At 46.9% G+C, this 18,514-nt stretch overlaps 1 protein-coding gene across 1 annotated transcript in view; it reads right to left on the reverse strand.

The window, feature by feature from the left end:
* LOC147423640 (putative histidine kinase 4) overlaps positions 1 to 18,514 on the reverse strand; it is a 96,658-nt gene that overhangs the window by 39,473 nt on the left and 38,671 nt on the right. Inside the window, exons 2-4 of the mRNA XM_086500966.1 lie at positions 11,004 to 11,957; positions 10,809 to 10,925; positions 10,604 to 10,725 (exon numbers count right to left, since the gene is read on the reverse strand). Of these exons, the coding sequence (XP_086357092.1) occupies positions 10,604 to 10,725; positions 10,809 to 10,925; positions 11,004 to 11,957 (1,193 nt within the window). The remainder of the gene's footprint in view (positions 1 to 10,603; positions 10,726 to 10,808; positions 10,926 to 11,003; positions 11,958 to 18,514) is intronic.

Raw genomic sequence — 18,514 nt, forward strand, 5'->3', positions numbered from 1 at the left:
TACAAAGGACAAGATATTTGAAGCAGATAAGTATGTTCAGGACATGGATGAAATCTACAAGAAGGTCAAAGTGGCCTTAGAAAAGACTCAAGCAAAGCAAAAGAAAGCAGTTGATCGTCACCGTCTTCGTGAAGTGGTATTTTCACTTGGTGATTGGGTGCTTCTGCGCTTTGAAAAGGCAAGGTTAAAGAAGATGAAGGGCAAGGAAAGACTGTTTCCAAAGCTCAGCATGCGTTACTATGGGCCTTTTCAAGTGTACGACATAATCAGTGATGTTGCATATAGGCTGAAATTGCCTGAGAGTTGGAAGATTCACAATACGTTTCACGCGAGTCTTCTCAGACCCTATGTGGGTGATGTGCCAGAGGATATGCCAGCTGAAGATCAACCAGAAGTCGAGGAACTTGACAAGATCTTGGTCCCGGAACAGATTTTGGCACATAAAGAAAGAAAAGTGAAAGGCAAGGTTGCTAGGCGTTACTTGGTAAAGTTCAGAAACTATCCACCAATGGATGCTAAGTGGATGGAAGAACGTGAACTTGCAGAGTCACCAACTGTGTTATCACTTTACCTTGAAGCCTTCGATTTGCAACCTGCCTTGACCCCTTGAGTTTCAAAGCTACATGGATTGTCAGTGTGACAATGGCTTCTGAAAGAAATGCTATACATGGTATTTAAAGTGAGCTCAAATGAAATACCTGTTACATGAATGTTAGAGCTGTACAGATTGTCAGTTTGGCAATTGCTCTTATGGAATGTCCAAAAGTATGGTTAGTGCTAAAGAAGTGAGTATTTCTTGTCAGTTTGTCAAGGATACAGTAATTGCTTCTATTAAAGGGTACATGTGTAACTGCATTCTTAAACTGTCGGTTTGGGTATGCTCGAAAGTGTTACTGGGCCCAACGTGTACTATAAGACAGTGGCAAGTTAGTGACTCAAAGCAATGGCAGAGTGCGAAGCTACCACTATGTCATTGGGACAAGGTTCACACGCAGGCAATACATGTGTTGACGAGGTGTTGAATACACCAGGGTTGACAATGACCATGTATGTGTCGTACATGTGTTGACAGGTGTTGAATACATCAGTGTTGACTGTAAGCATGTACGGCATAGATGCAAATGAGGACGTCTGAGATTTCAAGAGGGGGGTATGTCATCAGCGTGTGACTACTATCTATCCTTTTTGTTGATTTCTTTCTTATTATTTATTTACTTCCACTTTTTGGAAACACCCCTCGGGAAATCTAACTGCCCTGCATTGCATAGCTAGTGTGGAACTGTCCAGAGGGAGTCCAGGCCTGAGGGCAAGAGAGAGCACTAAGGTTGGACAAAGACTATGGTTAGCCAAAGTGGGGTCATTGACTAGCCAAAGTGGAATCCTTTGCTACAGAGCCTACATTTCAGTTCTAGGTGTGGCTGCAGTGTACAAAGGGGGTCAGATGACCTAGAAAGATACAATGGCAGCATCTCCTAAAATTTAGGGAACTGCTATTTTGGGACGTGAAAATGTGTTCGCATCATTACCTCCAGTATGACTAGGGGAACATTTTCTTACTCTGCCGTGAAGTCAACTGGGCAACCGGTTGGGAGATTTTTAGGCGGCAACCCCGAAACGGGAAAATGCTTGTAAATGTGCCAAGTGGCACCTTCTGGTGCACTTTCCTCATGCAACAAGAAGTGGCGCTGAATTTTAAGCTGGGAGAGGCTCATTTTCAGACTTTCTCATAGGTTAAGAGCTATGGAGTGCTTGCTTTCCCTCCTATGTACAGTGCGGTGCCAGGAGTGATGCCCTGCACGCTACGCACTGCCCTCTCTCTCCCCTATGGCAGTATGTTATGCCCCACTAGTGGGCTTTTCAATTGACCAATGTACAGTTGTGTGGGGTTCATGCGCGATTGCCGAGGCAAGAGCCTCTTGCACAGGTACTGGATTAGCTAGCGGCTAATCCCCCGCAGGTACAGGTGAATTCGGAGAGGTTCCACGCCAGAAATCTCGTCCGATTCAAAGGGCAAGTAGCCCTACAGGTGCGGGAGCTCGAGGACTTGCTACGGATGCGACCGGTACGCGAAACGGAGCCCGAAACAGTAAATTACAGCCTGCTGTGTATTTTTAAAGGTTTAGGGCTTTGGCCCTAAACGGTCCCTAATACCCCCAGGAGGTTCGGGGACGCGAGGGGACCGCTGTACAAGTGATTTGGCGCATTTTCGGGGCTGAAAACAGAGAATTCAGCGTGCTGCAGATTCTCGCCAGGTTTTGCAAAGTGCCCGTATGCGTCGGGAAAGTCATTCCATGTGTGGGAATACTGACTGTGAAGGGTCCTAGTACAGTTATGCTGCCGAAATCGGGCCGGAACAGTTGAAATTCAGCCAAGTTTGTGCGGGGCAGCTTGTAGGGAACCACAACGTTTATTCCCTCTTTTAAACAATAAAGAAATACCGAAAGGGGCGCCTAAGTTAGGGGCCAATCTGGTGTCGGTCTACTCATACAGGTGCAATCTAGCAGCCTGTATCCCTCTCCCGTTTGTTGTGTCTTGAAAGTATAGGTAGAATAGACGACTAATAATGGGTGAAAGCTAAATCAAGGTTTGAAGTAAAGTCTACCGCTCTTTTTGGATTGTACAGGCCGGTTTCAGATACTCATCTATCCCACGGGATACGATGTGCTATTGGTCAGATACGCACATCCTCAATCAGCTACAGATCGAGACATGCAGATTTAGAGGAGTACCCGCCGAGTCCAGGATTTGTGAAGTGTGCCAAATAGAGCCGGAGACAGAGGTACATTACATATGACACTGCCTAGTATACTATGAGATACGAGGCCGCTTTCATTGTCTATTCAGAGAGGGTTTTGGGCCACTTTCTAGAGTCATGAGATACCAGGATCAGAGATGCCTCGGATTATACTTACTAGAGATTTGCAAACACAGAGAGGACCTCTTGAAGAGGGGCACAATGAGAGAGATCCTAGATAGCGGAAGATTACAGATTTCTTTTAGTCACAGATAGAGGAGTTCCAGCAGCCCCCACAACATAATAACACCAGAGGCACCAGAGACATACTGCTTGATTGGGCGATAGAGTTGGGGCGGTCCCATCGCCCACGGATGAGGGGGCCTCTCGACATCGACGCAAATTGCGACAAAGGATCCATACCATACTGGCGCGACATAGGAGCCGTCCCGGATACTAATGTATACGTATATGATGCCTCGATTGTCAGAGAGCTCCATTGTATTAGCTCACCCTTTGTATTCCCCTATGTATCAGCTTTCACCCCACCCCTACCCACTATTTTCTTTTCAGTTCTTTGTACTTTTTGTACCCAGACCTGGTATTAGATTCACCACATGTAACCTTTTGGTCTCATAGGTCATTTTGGCCTTTTGAAGAAGTTAATATTACATTTCATTTCCATTCATTTCATATCTCTCTCTCTCTCTCTCTCTCTCTCTCTCTCTCTCTCTCTCTCTCTCTCTCTCTCTCTCATTTCATTTACATTCATTTCATGAAGGATCAGACGAAAGCTCTACAGGAAGGAGATGAACAAAAATCGAAAACGGCATCTTCATGGGCGGAACGTCTTGTTAAGACACAAGAAAAGGTTGATGGAGCAGAGAAATGGATTGAGGATGCGAAGAAAGGGAAGGCCCAGATGCCTGAGACCAAACCTACCTCCACCATTATTAATATGACCATTGAGGAAGAGCAGAAAAGGAAGAATCGGGCTCTGCATGTGCGGGTCACAGGAGTCAAAGACAAAGAGAATGTAGATGAAGAAGTGAGGGAACTGCTACAACACATGGGCATCACAGAGCCTACTCACACAAGTGCATGGAGAGTGGGCAAGAAAGGAATCGACGAGAAGGGAAACGTAAAGGATAGGACACTTATTCTCCGCTTCCCGAATATAGAAATAAGGAAAGAATTTCTAAAGAAGAGGCCAACTCTTAAGAAAACCGGTATTTTCCTGGGAGATGACCTTACATTGGCACAAGTGGCACACATGCAAGAGTTGATGCCAGAGATCAAGGCAGCAAGAGAAAAGGGGAAAATCGCCTTTTATAGAGGAGGGAAGTAGTGGTTCTGGAAAAGTGCTCATCATGACGGTGCGAGACCTATGGGGCGACGCTCTGGATAGCGGCGTGGAATTGTAATGGATCATATAGGCTAGATGTAGGTGCCTTTGAAGACAGCTTTAGGGACAGAGACATAGTTTTCTACTCAGAGACACCCCAGATACCGAGACAGCTTATGCCACATGTGAAGGGGTATTTATGGGAAACAGTTGGTCGACCAGACAAGAGATCTCTACAAGGTAGCCGGGGTTCAAGAGGAGTAGCAGTCTTATTTAAAGAGGAGCTGAAACCGCTACTACAGGTTATCAGGAAAGATGAACAAGCAAGGTATATGTCGGTGAGAATGAGAGCTAAGACAGGTAGATTTCTATATATCGCTATATGCTACTTCCCTCCAAGCACATCAGTCTACTCCTCACCTAAAGGACAATCCCCTTTCTCCATATTGAATAATGACATATGGGAGTTCTCTAGAGATGGAGACATCGTTCTCTTAGGAGACTTTAATGCCAGAACGGCCAACTCTCAAGCCGTATTCTATGATACTTCCGAGGAAATGCTCAGAGAAGTGGATTTATCACAGGAGGGGCTTACTAGAAACTCACAGGATAAAGAACACACTGAATATGGGAGACATCTCATGGAGATGGCAACTACACATGGTTTGGCCATACTTAAAGGTCTAGAGAATTTCCCTTTATCTAGGGGATTCACATGCTTCCCGCACAGGCATGGGGCCAGTACAGTGGATTATGTCATGACTTCACCAAGCTTTATTTCTAGTATCGAGGACTTTAAGGTGGGACCCAGACCGGTTGGGATTGCAGTGGATCATGCTCTCTTGACCTTATCAATCTCCTTCCAATACAATGCCTCTCAAGTACAAAGGAAGAAGACACACACAAGATATACTTTCACGCTAGAGACTGACTCAGTCTATGTGGAAAAGATCTATAATAGGATGTGGGCAGCTGACCCACTATATACTGTAGAGGAGATTACTTCTCAGCTCACAGAGATACTACATGGAGCAGCACAAGCGGCATACCCACATACTCAGCCTGATCAGAAGAGAGGATCTGGGAACATGCCTCAAAACAGTTGGTACGACGAGGAATGTAGAGAGACGAGAACCCAGGTCCAGAAAGAGCTTACACTTGGGATCATCACATATAAGCAGTCTCGGATTGCTCTTCGGCGTATAGTACGTCGCAAGAAAAGGGCATTTTAGCCAAACTGGAGAAGGATTTATATCATCTCTTCTTGAGTCAGGACTCACATGAGGCCTGGCATTTATTTCACGAGCACTCATCGCCTCTGACAAGTACTTCTCCTGAGATTTGGGGTCAATATGTAACATCATTATATACGGTATCTGGATAGGCTCCATTACCAGATCCGCTAGAGCCATGCCTTGCTACTAGTACTTTCTTTACTACGGAAATGGTGGAAAAAGCCATTGATAAGATGAAGACAAGAAGAGCATATGATCATGAGGGTTTAGTAGCAGAATATCTGATCCATGCAAGGGATCTACTTTCAGAAGTCCTTGCTCGTCTGTTTAATCAGGTCATGTGTGAAGGATTACCTGAATCTTGGAAATTATCTACTATCGTACCTATTTTCAAGTCAGGGGATCCTATGATACCCGGGAACTACCGTACCATTATGGTGGGTCACACATTGACCCGACTGTACGCATCCATTCTGGAACAAAAATTGAGTAGATGGGCAGAGAATGAGGGCATAAGGGCAACAGGACAAGCTGGATTCAGGAGGGGTTATTCCACTTTGGATCATATTCTTACGCTCAGAGCCATTATTGAGGAAGGAAGAGCAAGCGGGATTGATACAGTACCAAGGGCCAGATTGATGCGCAGAATGCAAGAGTTAGGGGTCCCCAAAGAGATTATCTGGGGGATCGTGGCCTTATACGGGTCAATAACTGGTTATGTACGTACTCCAGAAGGGGATTCCAACATTGTTCATTCCACTGTTGGAGTAAAGCAGGGATGCCCACTGTCCCCTACTTTATTTGGTATGTATATAGATGAGGTATCAGATTACATTGATAGAGAGGGTGACAGAGGTGCTCAACTTGCAGGGTCATGGATCCCTTTGTTGTTGTATGCAGATGATATTGTATTATAGCAGAATCACCAGATGGAATGCAGAGGCAGTTAGATGCATTACATAAATTCGCGGAAGACAGCGGACTGTCGGTAAACTTGGGTAAAACCAAAGTTATGGTGTTTAACACCACACCATAGTGGGTTAGGAGATCAGCACCTACATTTGCATATGGCCAGGATACAGTATAGTACATAGATGCATACACATACCTTGGTGTGGTATTTACAGGACCGAAGTTTACTCTTAAGAAAGCAGCGGGTGCTAGATTGTCCAGAGCCTCTGCGGCCTTGGGAGGGTTGGAGAGGATGTGTTCACAAGTGCAGTTTCAGGAACCACGAACAAAACTTTGGCTCTTTGATACTGTGGTGGCTTTGGCTATGCTTTATGGGGTCCATGGGGACCATCTGTGGATCAGGATAATTGGAAGTCAATGGAGAGACCTTTGGTATCTATGATTTCCCGAATGATTAGAGCCAAGGCCTCCGTACCACACACGATTACTCGAGCGGAACTAGCTGCCCCTCCGATAGAAATTGAAGCTCTTACCAGATCAGTGTCCTTTATACATGGTTTGTGGGATACAAATAATTGCCGATATACTAGATTGGCCCTCGAATCCTCTCGACAATTAGCAATGAAAGGAGATACATCATGCTGGTATGCGCAACTGTCCTCGTGGTTTCAGAGACATGGGTTCAGTATGGAAAGATTACCCCCCTTCCAATACTTTCTTGAGGCTCCATCACTCGCAATCACACGAACGGAGATTAATAAAATCATCCGCTAAGATCTTATACAGCTGGACACCAAGAGGACATGGGTAGACCCTACACAAGAATTGGGCACGAAGATGGCCAACTACAAAGAAAACTTCCTACAGCTATCTAAAGATGGTTTTGTGATTCGCCCGAGCTACATGGATACCCACCTGTCTCATGGTTTGAGATGTGCTATTGGTCAGATTCGTACATCCTCACACCAGCTGGAAATTGAATTTGGCAAATTTAGGGGAATCCCACCTGAGAGCAGAATTTGCAAGTTATGCGGAATGGAGCCGGAGACAGAATTACACTACATATGTCATTGCACCGTATACTATGAGATACGTGGGCGTTTCCATTGCCTATTTAAAGAAGGCTTTGGACCTCTAGATAGAGTCATGCAATACCAAGATCAAAGGTGCTTAGGCTTGTACCTACTGGAACTACATCGGCACAGGGATAATCTAATGAGAAGACAAAGAGCACTACAGCCTTAGAGGCAGATCACAGATTTCTTCGGATCGAGAGAAGCAGGAATGGAAGGAGAAGCAAGAGGCCAGCAGCGAGCACAAAGGAGTACCCACATTCATACCAAAGGCACCCTCATTGACAGGGCGATCGAGCTTAGGAAATCGAGATGACCACGACCGAGATGCAGAAGCACACTTCACCGGAGGAGACTACAACAAAGGATTAGAAGCATTCTAGCCAGACACCCAGAATGCTCCTAAGAAGTTTATCTAATACTTTGTATTTAGTTTTTCGCATTTATTTTCACACTTTCACACTTTTCAGACATTGTAACAGATTCACCACGTTTGTATCAATTTGGTCTCATAGGTCACTCTGGCCTTTTGAAGACATTAATACAACATTTCATTTCATTTCATCTCTCTCTCTCTCTCTCTCTCTCTCTCTCTCTCATAACAGGTCTTGCGTTCAACTCTCCTCGTGGGATAAATCTTTAAGGTCTCTTGGGATAGTTTCCTACGACGTTAAAACAATCTTCTTCTCGAGTGTGTGTGTGTGCACGCGCGCTAATAAAAAGAGGAAAATGGTATAACCTTTCTATCACCCAAGTGTGGTAGATTGGTTATGCCAATTCCCTCTTGAATAACAGGTCTTGAGTTCAACTCTCCTCGTTGGATAGATCTTTAAGGTCTCTTGGGATAGTTTCCTACGACGTTAAAACAATCTTCTTCTCGAGTGTGTGTGTGTGTGTGCACGCGCACGCGCTAATAAAAAGAGGAAAATGGTATAACCTTTCTATCACCCAAGTGTGGTAGATTGGTTATGCCATTTCCCTCTTGAATAAGAGGTCTTGAGTTCAACTCTCCTCGTCGGATAGATCCTTAAGGTCTCTTGGGATAGTTTCCTACGACGTTAAAACAATCTTCTTCTTCTTCTCCTTCTTCTTGATTTGGGGGATTATGGCTTTATACAGATCAGTGATGGGACATGTACGCACCCCAGAGGGGATATCTGACTTAGTTCACTCCACTATCGGGGTGAAACAGGGTTGCCCATTGTCTCCTACTCTATTTGGTATGTATGTTGATGAGGTGTCTGATTACATTGACAGAGAGGGTGATAGAGGTGCCCAGCTGGCAGGGACGTGGATCCCATTGTTGTTATATGCTGATGATATTGTCTTGATCTCTGACTCACCAGAGGGTATGCAGCGACAGTTGGATGCATTACACAGTTTTGCAGAGGATAGTGGATTGTCTGTAAACCTTGGTAAAACCAAGGTCATGGTGTTTAACACCACACCGCAGTGGATCAGGAGATCGGCACCGACCTTCACGTATGGTCAAGAGATTGTGGAGTATACAGATGCATACACTTACCTTGGGATAGTCTTCACTGGGCCGAGGTTTTCTTTGGGGAGAGCAGCAAAGACTAGACTGACCAGAGCTTATGCGGCCTTGGGAGGCTTGGAGAGGATGTGTTCGCAGGTTCAGTTCCAGGAACCTCGGACAAAGTTATGGCTCTTTGATACTTTAGTAGCCTCAGCTATGATGTATGGGGTACAGGTATGGGGACCTTCTGTAGGCCAGGATGGTTGGAGACGTATGGAGAGGCCCTTGGTATCTATGATCTCCCGATTGATTAGAGCCAAGGCCTCCGTACCTCACGCGATCATTCGAGCAGAGCTAGCTGCCCCCCCCATGGAGATTGAGGCGCTTACCAGATCAGTGTCCTTTGTGCACAGCCTATGGGATACTACTAGAGACAGATATGCTAGATTGGCCCTTGAGTCTTCCAGACAGTTAGCTCTACAGGGGGACACTTCATGCTGGTATGCACACCTATGGGATACTACTAGAGACAGATATGCTAGATTGGCCCTTGAGTCTTCCAGACAGTTAGCTCTACAGGGGGACACTTCATGCTGGTATGCACAGATGACTTCATGGTTTCAGACGCATGGCTTCACCATGGACAGGTTGCCCCCTTTCCAGTATTCTCTTCAGGCACCCTCGCTGTCTCTTACACGGGTGGAGATCACTAGACTCATTCGTCAGGACCTGATCCAGCTCGACACCAGGAGGACATGGATAGAGCCGCCTCAGGAGTTGAGCACGAAGATGGCTTTCTATAGAGAGCATCTTCTCCACCTCACAGGAGATGGGTTTGTGATTCGACCCAGCTACATGGACACACATATGTCTCATGGTTTGCGTTGTGCCATTGGTCAGATACGCACATCCTCACATCAGCTCGAGATTGAGACCGGTAGATTCAGAGGGATACCAGCAGACAGCAGGATATGCCGATTATGCCAGAGAGAGCCAGAGACAGAGTTGCACTACATATGTCATTGCACAGTGTTCTATGAGATACGGGGGCGTTTCCACTGCTTATTCAGAGAGGGTTTTGGTCCTCTATCTAGGGTCATGAGTTATGAGGATCAGAGATGTCTTGGACTATATCTACTTGAGTTACACAGGTATAGAGACACTTTACTGGGGAGAGCTAGAGAGAGGCAGTCCCAGAGACACATTACAGATTTCTTTTCACTAGATATGGGACAGCCAGAGGAGCAGCCACCACTGCAGAGCTCGTCCCACACTCATTCGACCACTACTGGCACTCTCATCGACCGAGCATTGGAGCTACAGAGATACAGACGACCGCGACTGAGGAGAGGAGCTACACAGCATCGACGGAGACTACAACAGAAGATTCGAGCCATACTCTCTCGACATCCAGAGTGCAGATGAGGATGGATCCTCACCATTTCTTCCATCTTTGTTTCACACACTGTTACATCCAGTTTACCGGGTACCTATTGTATCAGCTGCTACACCCACGTAGTTTTAGATTGTAGTAGTAGTAGTAGTATTTTGTTCCACTTCTAGTTCTTTTGTACCCAGACATGGTATTAGATTCACTATTTTGTAACTGATTGGTCTCATAGGTCATTTTGGCCTTTTGAAGACGTTAATATAACATTTCATTTCATTTCATTTCTCTCTCTCTCTCTCTCTCTCTCTCTCTCTCTCTCTCTCTCTCTCACACACACACACACACACACACACACGCCATGAATGCTACACTATGCTATCCACCCTAACTCCACAGCACTGAGTATATGGAAACTAAAACAAAACCAACCAGGCTACCTGATTTCATGGCTCATATTTGCAAGAAACTCCGACTTCGCCCTGTTGGCCTCCTCTGCTGCAGCTTGTGAGGCTTGTAGCTCTGTATTGGCTTTCTCAAGCTCCTTGGTACGCTCTTGAACCTAGATTTGTTTTGGAAACTGCTCTTAGAGTGAAACAAATCATGGCATTGACTACATTAAAGGGAACTATGCAAATAGAGTACCTGGAATTCCAGGGTGGAATTCATTTGATTTAGCTCCTCTTCCATTTGTTTCCGTTCATGGACAACAGCTGCCAAAGTTGTTGCAACCATTGACAGCACACTCACAAACATTTGAACCTAAAAAGTAGTAAAACCTAGTTCTTTAAACAAAACAATAGTATCTTAATCAGAATGAGGGACAGCAAAGATTCTAACCTGCAACAATGACCTATCCTTGCTTTCACTATGGTACAAGGGTCCGTGATGCTTAGCTGTGCCAGCACTTGCGATCAAGGTCACAACCACCACAGCCAAAGGCAGGCCAACTCGATTGAAACGGAAAGATGCCCAAATAACCACAGGAAACACAAGGTACGATAAGTGTTGTACAAATTGGCTTGACGGAACCCCAAAGTCAAAAAAGATAACCAAGGACAAGCATATCAGAATGATGAACAAAATCACGCATTCAGCCAGCCACATGAGAAACTTTTGGACTGAAAAATCTGAGATGTCCATTGTACTGTGGTCCTTTTCAACGTCAGATGTAGGCAAGGCTAAGCACTTGTCAATGTTTCTTTTATGATCTTGATTGCACAGGTTTTCAATACTGTTGTGCATTTGGTCTTCAACAGCACAGCCTCCCGTACAGACAGTTTTTGCCTGACTTGTTAACTTGTGGTTGCAACAGCATATGCCTGTTAGCCTAGGGAGACACAGAATGTTCAAAGCCACATAATCTTCTGTTGACAATTTCTCATTCAAATGGTCCCCCATCGGTGTACTCAGCTTTACGTCTGCTGTACTACTTTGCTTGTAAGGAGCTGCTAATGATGCACATACATGCTTCGCTTTCAGAATTAAAGGCTTAGCTTTATTGATTCCAAGACAAGCTTTAAGCCGCTTCCTGCCCACATAGAAGATTCTGAGGTCCTCTAACAAAAAGGTCCAAACATGTAGTAAGCATGGTGTGTAGCATAGAATGGCAGCCAGATCACCAAGAACCCATGTTGGCCAAACTTCTGTAAAGTGACTCCACGAAACAAGATTTGACAAAGAAAGGAGAAGAGCATTTCCAGTCCCAGAAATGCAGGCCGTTGCTGGTGCCACAGCAAATAGCCATAATGCATCATGAAAGGCATCAACAGTAAATACACCTACTTTGGGCTCCTGCACAGAGGAAAACAGTACAAAACATAAGGACTTGTACACAACACTGTAGCAAACGAGCACATCCCATATAATGCACATGCACCCAGACACATGCACAAGGTTAGTGGTTTCAAGTATAACCAGACTGCACCGAGAAAACATGCCCAAAAAATCCACATGCACACGCGTTCACAAACATGCACAAACAGTTAATGTTTGTGTGCAGAATCTTACAGTGGATGCCTCCATGAGTGCACGCATGTAAATGTGCAAATGTCAGCATGCGCAAGTGTGTGTGCAGGCATACATGGCATGGGCATATGTTTCTGCCTGTCTAGGAGGCACAAGCATACAGCAGGCACTTCGTTTGCTATGCATTGTCAGTCATGCTCTGCACACACACTTTCGTTTGAAGGGAGTAATCCCAGCATAAAATCAGCTTAAACCTCCAAATTTTACAGGGATATACTAGACAAAAAAGTTCACCTACATCTTCACGTCCCCCCCCCCCCCCCCCCCCCCCCCCCCCCCCCTCTCTCTCTCTCTCTCTCAGCAGAGGGAGATACTGCCTTCTTTAGAGCAAGGACTCAGCAGCCAGATGAGCATGCTCCGCAACAGACTTCAGAGCCCACTTATACCAAAGGTATATTCGTTGACAGAGCCATTGAGCTCGGGAGAGCTAGACACCCACGTCTATGAGGGCAACCACGACATCGACGAACTTGGGACGCCCATTTTTGGGCTTCCCATCCCCACTTGCCGTCCTGCCCTCTTTTTTACACTAAAAATCCATTTGAGCCCCGTCCCCACTCCTCGGGATGCGTCCCTTGTGACTATGCGACGAAGGCTCCATCGGAGGATCAGGACTATTCTAGCACGACATGGGAGACACTCAGTACGACTATTTACAGAGGTGGACATTGACGAAGCTCTTCAGCGACCGATGCAGTACTTTCTCGGACAATGCCCGATGCTGGGCATCCTCGGGCATTGATGATGATGATTTCAGTCTCACACTACACTTCACTTTATTTTTATTTTTGTACATAGACATTGGATTAGATCCACCAAGATTGTATCAGTGTGGTCTCATAAATCATTTTGGCCTTTTGAAGACGTTTAATATGACATTTCATTTCATTTCATCTCTCTCTCTCTCTCTCTCTCTCTCTCTCTCTCACACACACACACACACACACACACACACACAGAGCAAGGGATGGCGTCGTGAGGGGCTGAGCGGCTGATAGCGCAGCAAATGCTCCCAGCAATCCGTATGATACTACAAAGGCTCCAAGGCTACGCGCACAGAATTTTGTCCAGCCATATGTTAAACGATCGTACACTAAAGCCTATTTTAACATAGGCAAGGGGGAAGCTTAACCAGAGGGGGAGCTTCAACAAAGAGGCAGATAACATTATGGTGTCAAGTTCACGTGCACAGAGGGGGTGGTTGGCTATTGCAAGCAAGGGGGGAGCTTGGTGTGGGAGGCTTCTTGTGTGTGGACATGTACTAAGGCTCTCTCTGGATATTTGGCAGAGCAGACTGAGTGTCCCGCAGTGGGCTGTGGTAGTGCATATACCCGCCCGAGCCAGAGCGTCGAGCTATACCCGCATCGCCAATGGAGGCCATGAGCGCTTCGCCAGTGGAGGCCATGCTCGTTTCGCCAGTATGTAAGCCCCATTCGAAGGCAACCTTTGTGTTTACAAACAAGCGGATAACACAAATGGAAAGGGAGATGAAAGAATGGAAAGCAGAGACGGAGGGATGGTGGAAAGAGAAGGCCAACCTTCTTCAAATGTTTCTCAATGAAGGCGCACAATGGAAGGAGGAGAAAGAGGACTTGCACGCAGAGCTACAAACACTTAAGGCGGATTCACAAGCACTTAGAGAAGAGGTCACAGACCTTAAGCGAGAGCTTGCGGATAGAGTAAGCAGTGGACTAGAAGAAGGGGAATTCCAGCCCTCGGTGATAGAGGAGATCAAGGTCATCAAGGAGCAGGTACGGATGATCACAGAGGAGGAGAAACAGAAGGTGGTAAAGACGTCTTCGTGGATGGATGTGATCACAAATACGCAGAAGAAGGCGGATGAGGCCGAGAAATGGATAGAAGTCGCTAAGAAAGGGAAAGGGAAAGAAACCACATCCGTCCCCACTCCTACAATCATCAACATGACTCTAGAAGAAGAGCAGCGAAGGAAAACTAGAGCCTTGCATATAAGAGTAACCGGTCTAAAAGACCGAGATGATGTGGAAGGAGAAGTCGAAGAACTTCTCCGCATGATGGGTAGTGAGGCTACTCATACAAAGGCATGGAGGGTAGGGAAGAAGACACAAGGCAATGGGGAGACTTCAAAAGGGAGAGCTTTAATCATCCGTTTCCCATCCATGGAGGCAAAGAAGGACTTCTTGCACTAAAGAAAACGGGTATATTCCTTGGAGATGACCTCACTCTCACACAGTTTGCGCATATGAGAGAGGTAATGCCAGAGATTCAAGTGGCAAGGGAGAAGGGAAAGACGGCCTTCTACAGAAATGGCCGGGTGGTGATTGTAGAGCGGCGCTCCACATGACGGTGCGAGACCCATGGGACCACACTCAAAGTTGTCACCTGGAATTGTAATGGATCTATGCGCCTTGATGTGGGTGCTTTTGAGGATAGTTTTAGACATCGTCTTCTACTCTGAGACACATCAAGCCCCGAGGCAATCTATGCCTCACATAAGTGGCTATAGATGGGAGACAGCCTGTAGACAGGAGACACGATCAGAGCACAGAGGGCGGGGCTCAAGAGGAGTGGCAGTGTTATTCAAAGAGGAGTTGCAGCCATTGATACATATAGCCCGCAGGGATGAGCAAGCTAGGTACATGTGGGTGAGATTGAGAGCAGAGACGGACAGATATCTTTACATTGCTATTTGCTACTTTCCCCTGAGTACGTCAGTCTATGCACCACCCAGAGGACAGTCCCCCTTCTCTATTTTGGATGATGACATATGGGAGTTCTCTAGAGATGGTGACATCATCATTCTAGGGGATTTCAATGCTAGGACTGCCCATCATCAGACAGTATTTTATGATACTTCAGAGGAGATGCTGCGAGAGTGGGATGCTGCAGAGACGGGCCTATCCAGGCTATCACAGGATGGAGAACACATTGAGTATGGACGATACTTGATAGACATGGGGACTGCACATGGATTGGCCATCTTGAATGGCCTACAGAGATTTCCCGATGCACAGTTTTTACATGCTTTCCACATAGACATGGAGCCAGCACAGTGGATTATGTCATGGCACAACCGAGCCTCATCTCTAGTATCCAGGATCTCACGGTTGGACCCAGACCTGTTGGTGTGGCAGTGGACCATGCTCTTGTGTCGTTGACCATCTCTTTTCAGTTTAGTGTAGCACACAGGCTACGAGCAGCAGCCCCTACTCGCTACACCTTCACACAGGAGACGGACTTTGTATATATAGATGGGATCTGCAGACGCCTGTGCACAGAGGAGCCAAGGCGACCTCTGGAGGAGCTTACTACTATACTGACACAGACACTACATGATGCAGCAGCAAAGGCATACCCACATACCCAGCCTAAGCAGAGACGCCGTTCGGGGAGCATGCCCCAGAACAGTTGGTATGATGAGGAATGCCTAGACACTAGAGCTAGACTTCAGAGGGAGGTGCTTTTGGGGGACATCACTCACAGACAGTCACAGATTGACTTTCGACGTCTAGTGCGGCGGAAGAAGAGGGCATTTTTGGCTCGCCTAGAGCAGGATCTATACCAGCTATTCTTGAGTCAGGACTCATGTGAGGCATGGCGGCTCTTTCATGAGCACTCCCCCCCCCCCCCCCCCCCCCCCCTGCCATCACTTCTACAGAGGCCTGGGGCCCGTATGCATCATCTCTGTACACAATTCCTGAGCAGCCCCCCCTTCCCGACCCCCCGATCCATGCCGACACACACGCCTTTTTCACCGCGCTGAGATGGTGAGGAAGGCCATTGACAGGATGAGGACTGGGGGAGCATATGATCATGATGGCTTAGTGGCTGAGCATTTCACGCATGCCAGAGATTTACTAGCAGAACTTCTAGCAGTTATGTTTAACCGTGCCATGTGTGAGGGCTTGCCTAATACTTGGAGCCTATCTACTATTGTACCTATCTTCAAGTCAGGAGACCCTATGGAGCCTGGGAATTATCGCACTATCATGATTGGACACACATTGGCACAGTTGTACGTATCTATTCTTGAGCAGCAGCAGCTGAGTAGATGGGCAGAGAGGGAGGGGATACGCGCAGCCGGGCAGGCAGGTTTCAGGAGGGGTTTTTCTACTCTTGACCATATCTTGACACTCAAAGCCATCATTGAGGAGGGCAGATCGCGTGGGAGACGGATCTATTGTAGCTTTGTGGATTTCCGCAAAGCATTTGACACAGTGCCCAGAGCTAGATTGATGCACAGATTACAGCAAATGGGAGTACCCACAGAGCTCATTTGGGGGGTCATGGCATTATACAAGTCAGTAGTGGGGCATGTACGCACCCCAGAGGGTCTATCCACACCGGTTTACTCCACTATTGGGGTGAAGCAGGGCTGCCCGCTCTCTCCTACTCTATTTGGTATGTATGTGGATGAGGTTTCTGACTACATTGCGAGAGATGGTGATAGAGGTGCACAGCTGGCAGGGACATGGATTCCACTATTGTTATATGCTGATGATATTGTGTTGATCTCCGACTCTCCGGAGGGGATGCAACGTCACTTGGATGCTTTGCATAGGTTTGCCCAGGAAAGTGGTTTGTCTGTCAACCTTGGTAAAACCAAGGTCATGGTATTTAATACCACCCCACAGTGGATTAGGAGGTCAGCGCCCGCATTCACATACAGCCAAGAGAAGGTGGAGTATACAGATGCTTACACTTACCTTGGAGTGGTTTTTAGTGGGCCAGCATTTTCATTGAGGAGGGCAGCAGAGACTAGATTGACCAGAGCCCATGCAGCATTGGGTAGATTGGAAAGGATGTGTTCACAGGTTCAGTTTCAGGAGCCTCGGACGAAGCTTTGGCTCTTTGAAACTTTGGTGGCTTCTGCATTGCTTTATGGAGCTGAGATTTGGGGACCTTCACTGGATCATCACGGGAGGACAGGCCGCAATGATGGATGGGGGTACATGGAGAAGCCTCTGGTCTCTATGATCTCGCGGCTCATTAGAGCCAAGGCTTCAGTACCACGTGCTATTGTACGAGCACAGCTAGCTGCCCCCCAACTAGTGGTTGAGGCGCTCACCAGATCTGTCTCCTTCATACACTGCATGTGGGAACTTCCCAGAGAGATATGCACGCCTTGCACTTGAGTCCTCTCGACAGTTAGCCCTGCAGGGAGATACAGCTTGCTGGTATGGGGAGATGACATCATGGTTTCAAGCGCATGGGTTCAGCATAGACAGATTGCCTCCCTTCCAGTACTCACTGGATGCACCCTCTCTGACTCTTACACAGTCCGAGATCACCAAGCTCATTCGCCAGGACTTGACTCAGTTACACACCAAGAGGACATGGATACAGCCAGCACAGGAGCTGGGCACGAAGATGGCTTTCTACAGAGAGCATCTCCTCCAGCTTACGGAGGATGGTTTTGTGAGGAGGCCCAGATACATGGACACCCACTTGTCTCATGGGATACGATGTGCTATTGGCCAGATACGCACATCTTCACACCAGCTGCGGATCGAGACTGGGAGATACAGCGGAGTACCAGCAGAGGCCAAGACATGCCCCCTGTGTGACATCGAGCCTGAGACACAGTTGCACTACACATGCCACTGCCCCGTCTACTACGAGATACGAGGCCGCTTCCATTGCTTGTTCAGAGAGGGCTTTGGACCATTCTCTAGAGTCATGCGGTACGAGGATCAGAGATGCCTGGGTTTGTTTTTGCTCGAGCTGTGCAGACACAGAGAGAGCCTGATGAGAGGAGAGACTAGCCAGTCTCAGAGACAAATCACAGACTTCTTTAGAGCTGCCACTGGACACTCGGAGGAGTTACTACCACAACAGAGCTCGTCGCCTTACACCAGAGGCACACTGATCGACCGAGCGACTGAGCTGGGGAGATCCAGACGCCCACGACTGCGGAGGACTACACAACATCGACGGAGGCTGCATCAGAGGATTCGGATCACTTTGGCTCGACATGCACGACGCTCGGCCAGACTACTGACCATGCAGGAGATTGATGAGATCCGCCAGTGACCGATGCTGGATCTCCTGTGATCTAGCTATCCCAGCTAGTTGTTTAGCTGCTTAGTTCACACCTAGCAGTTTAGGATTCTACAGTATTTTATTTTGTCATTTTGTCATCGTGTCATTTTGTCATCGTGTCATTTTGTCATCTTGTTACTCTTGATACTCTGACTTTGTATCAGATCCACCACATTGTAACTTTCTGGTCTCATAGGTCACTTTGGCCTTTTGAAGACGTTAACATTTCATTTCATTTCTCTCTTTCTCTCTCTCTGATTCATTTCTAGGAACCTTGGACAAAGTTATGGCTCTTTTATACT

This window comes from Adiantum capillus-veneris, chromosome 26 (genome assembly GCF_014529385.1).
Source record: "Adiantum capillus-veneris isolate H3 chromosome 26, ASM1452938v2, whole genome shotgun sequence".
Classification (NCBI taxonomy): domain Eukaryota; kingdom Viridiplantae; phylum Streptophyta; class Polypodiopsida; order Polypodiales; family Pteridaceae; genus Adiantum; species Adiantum capillus-veneris.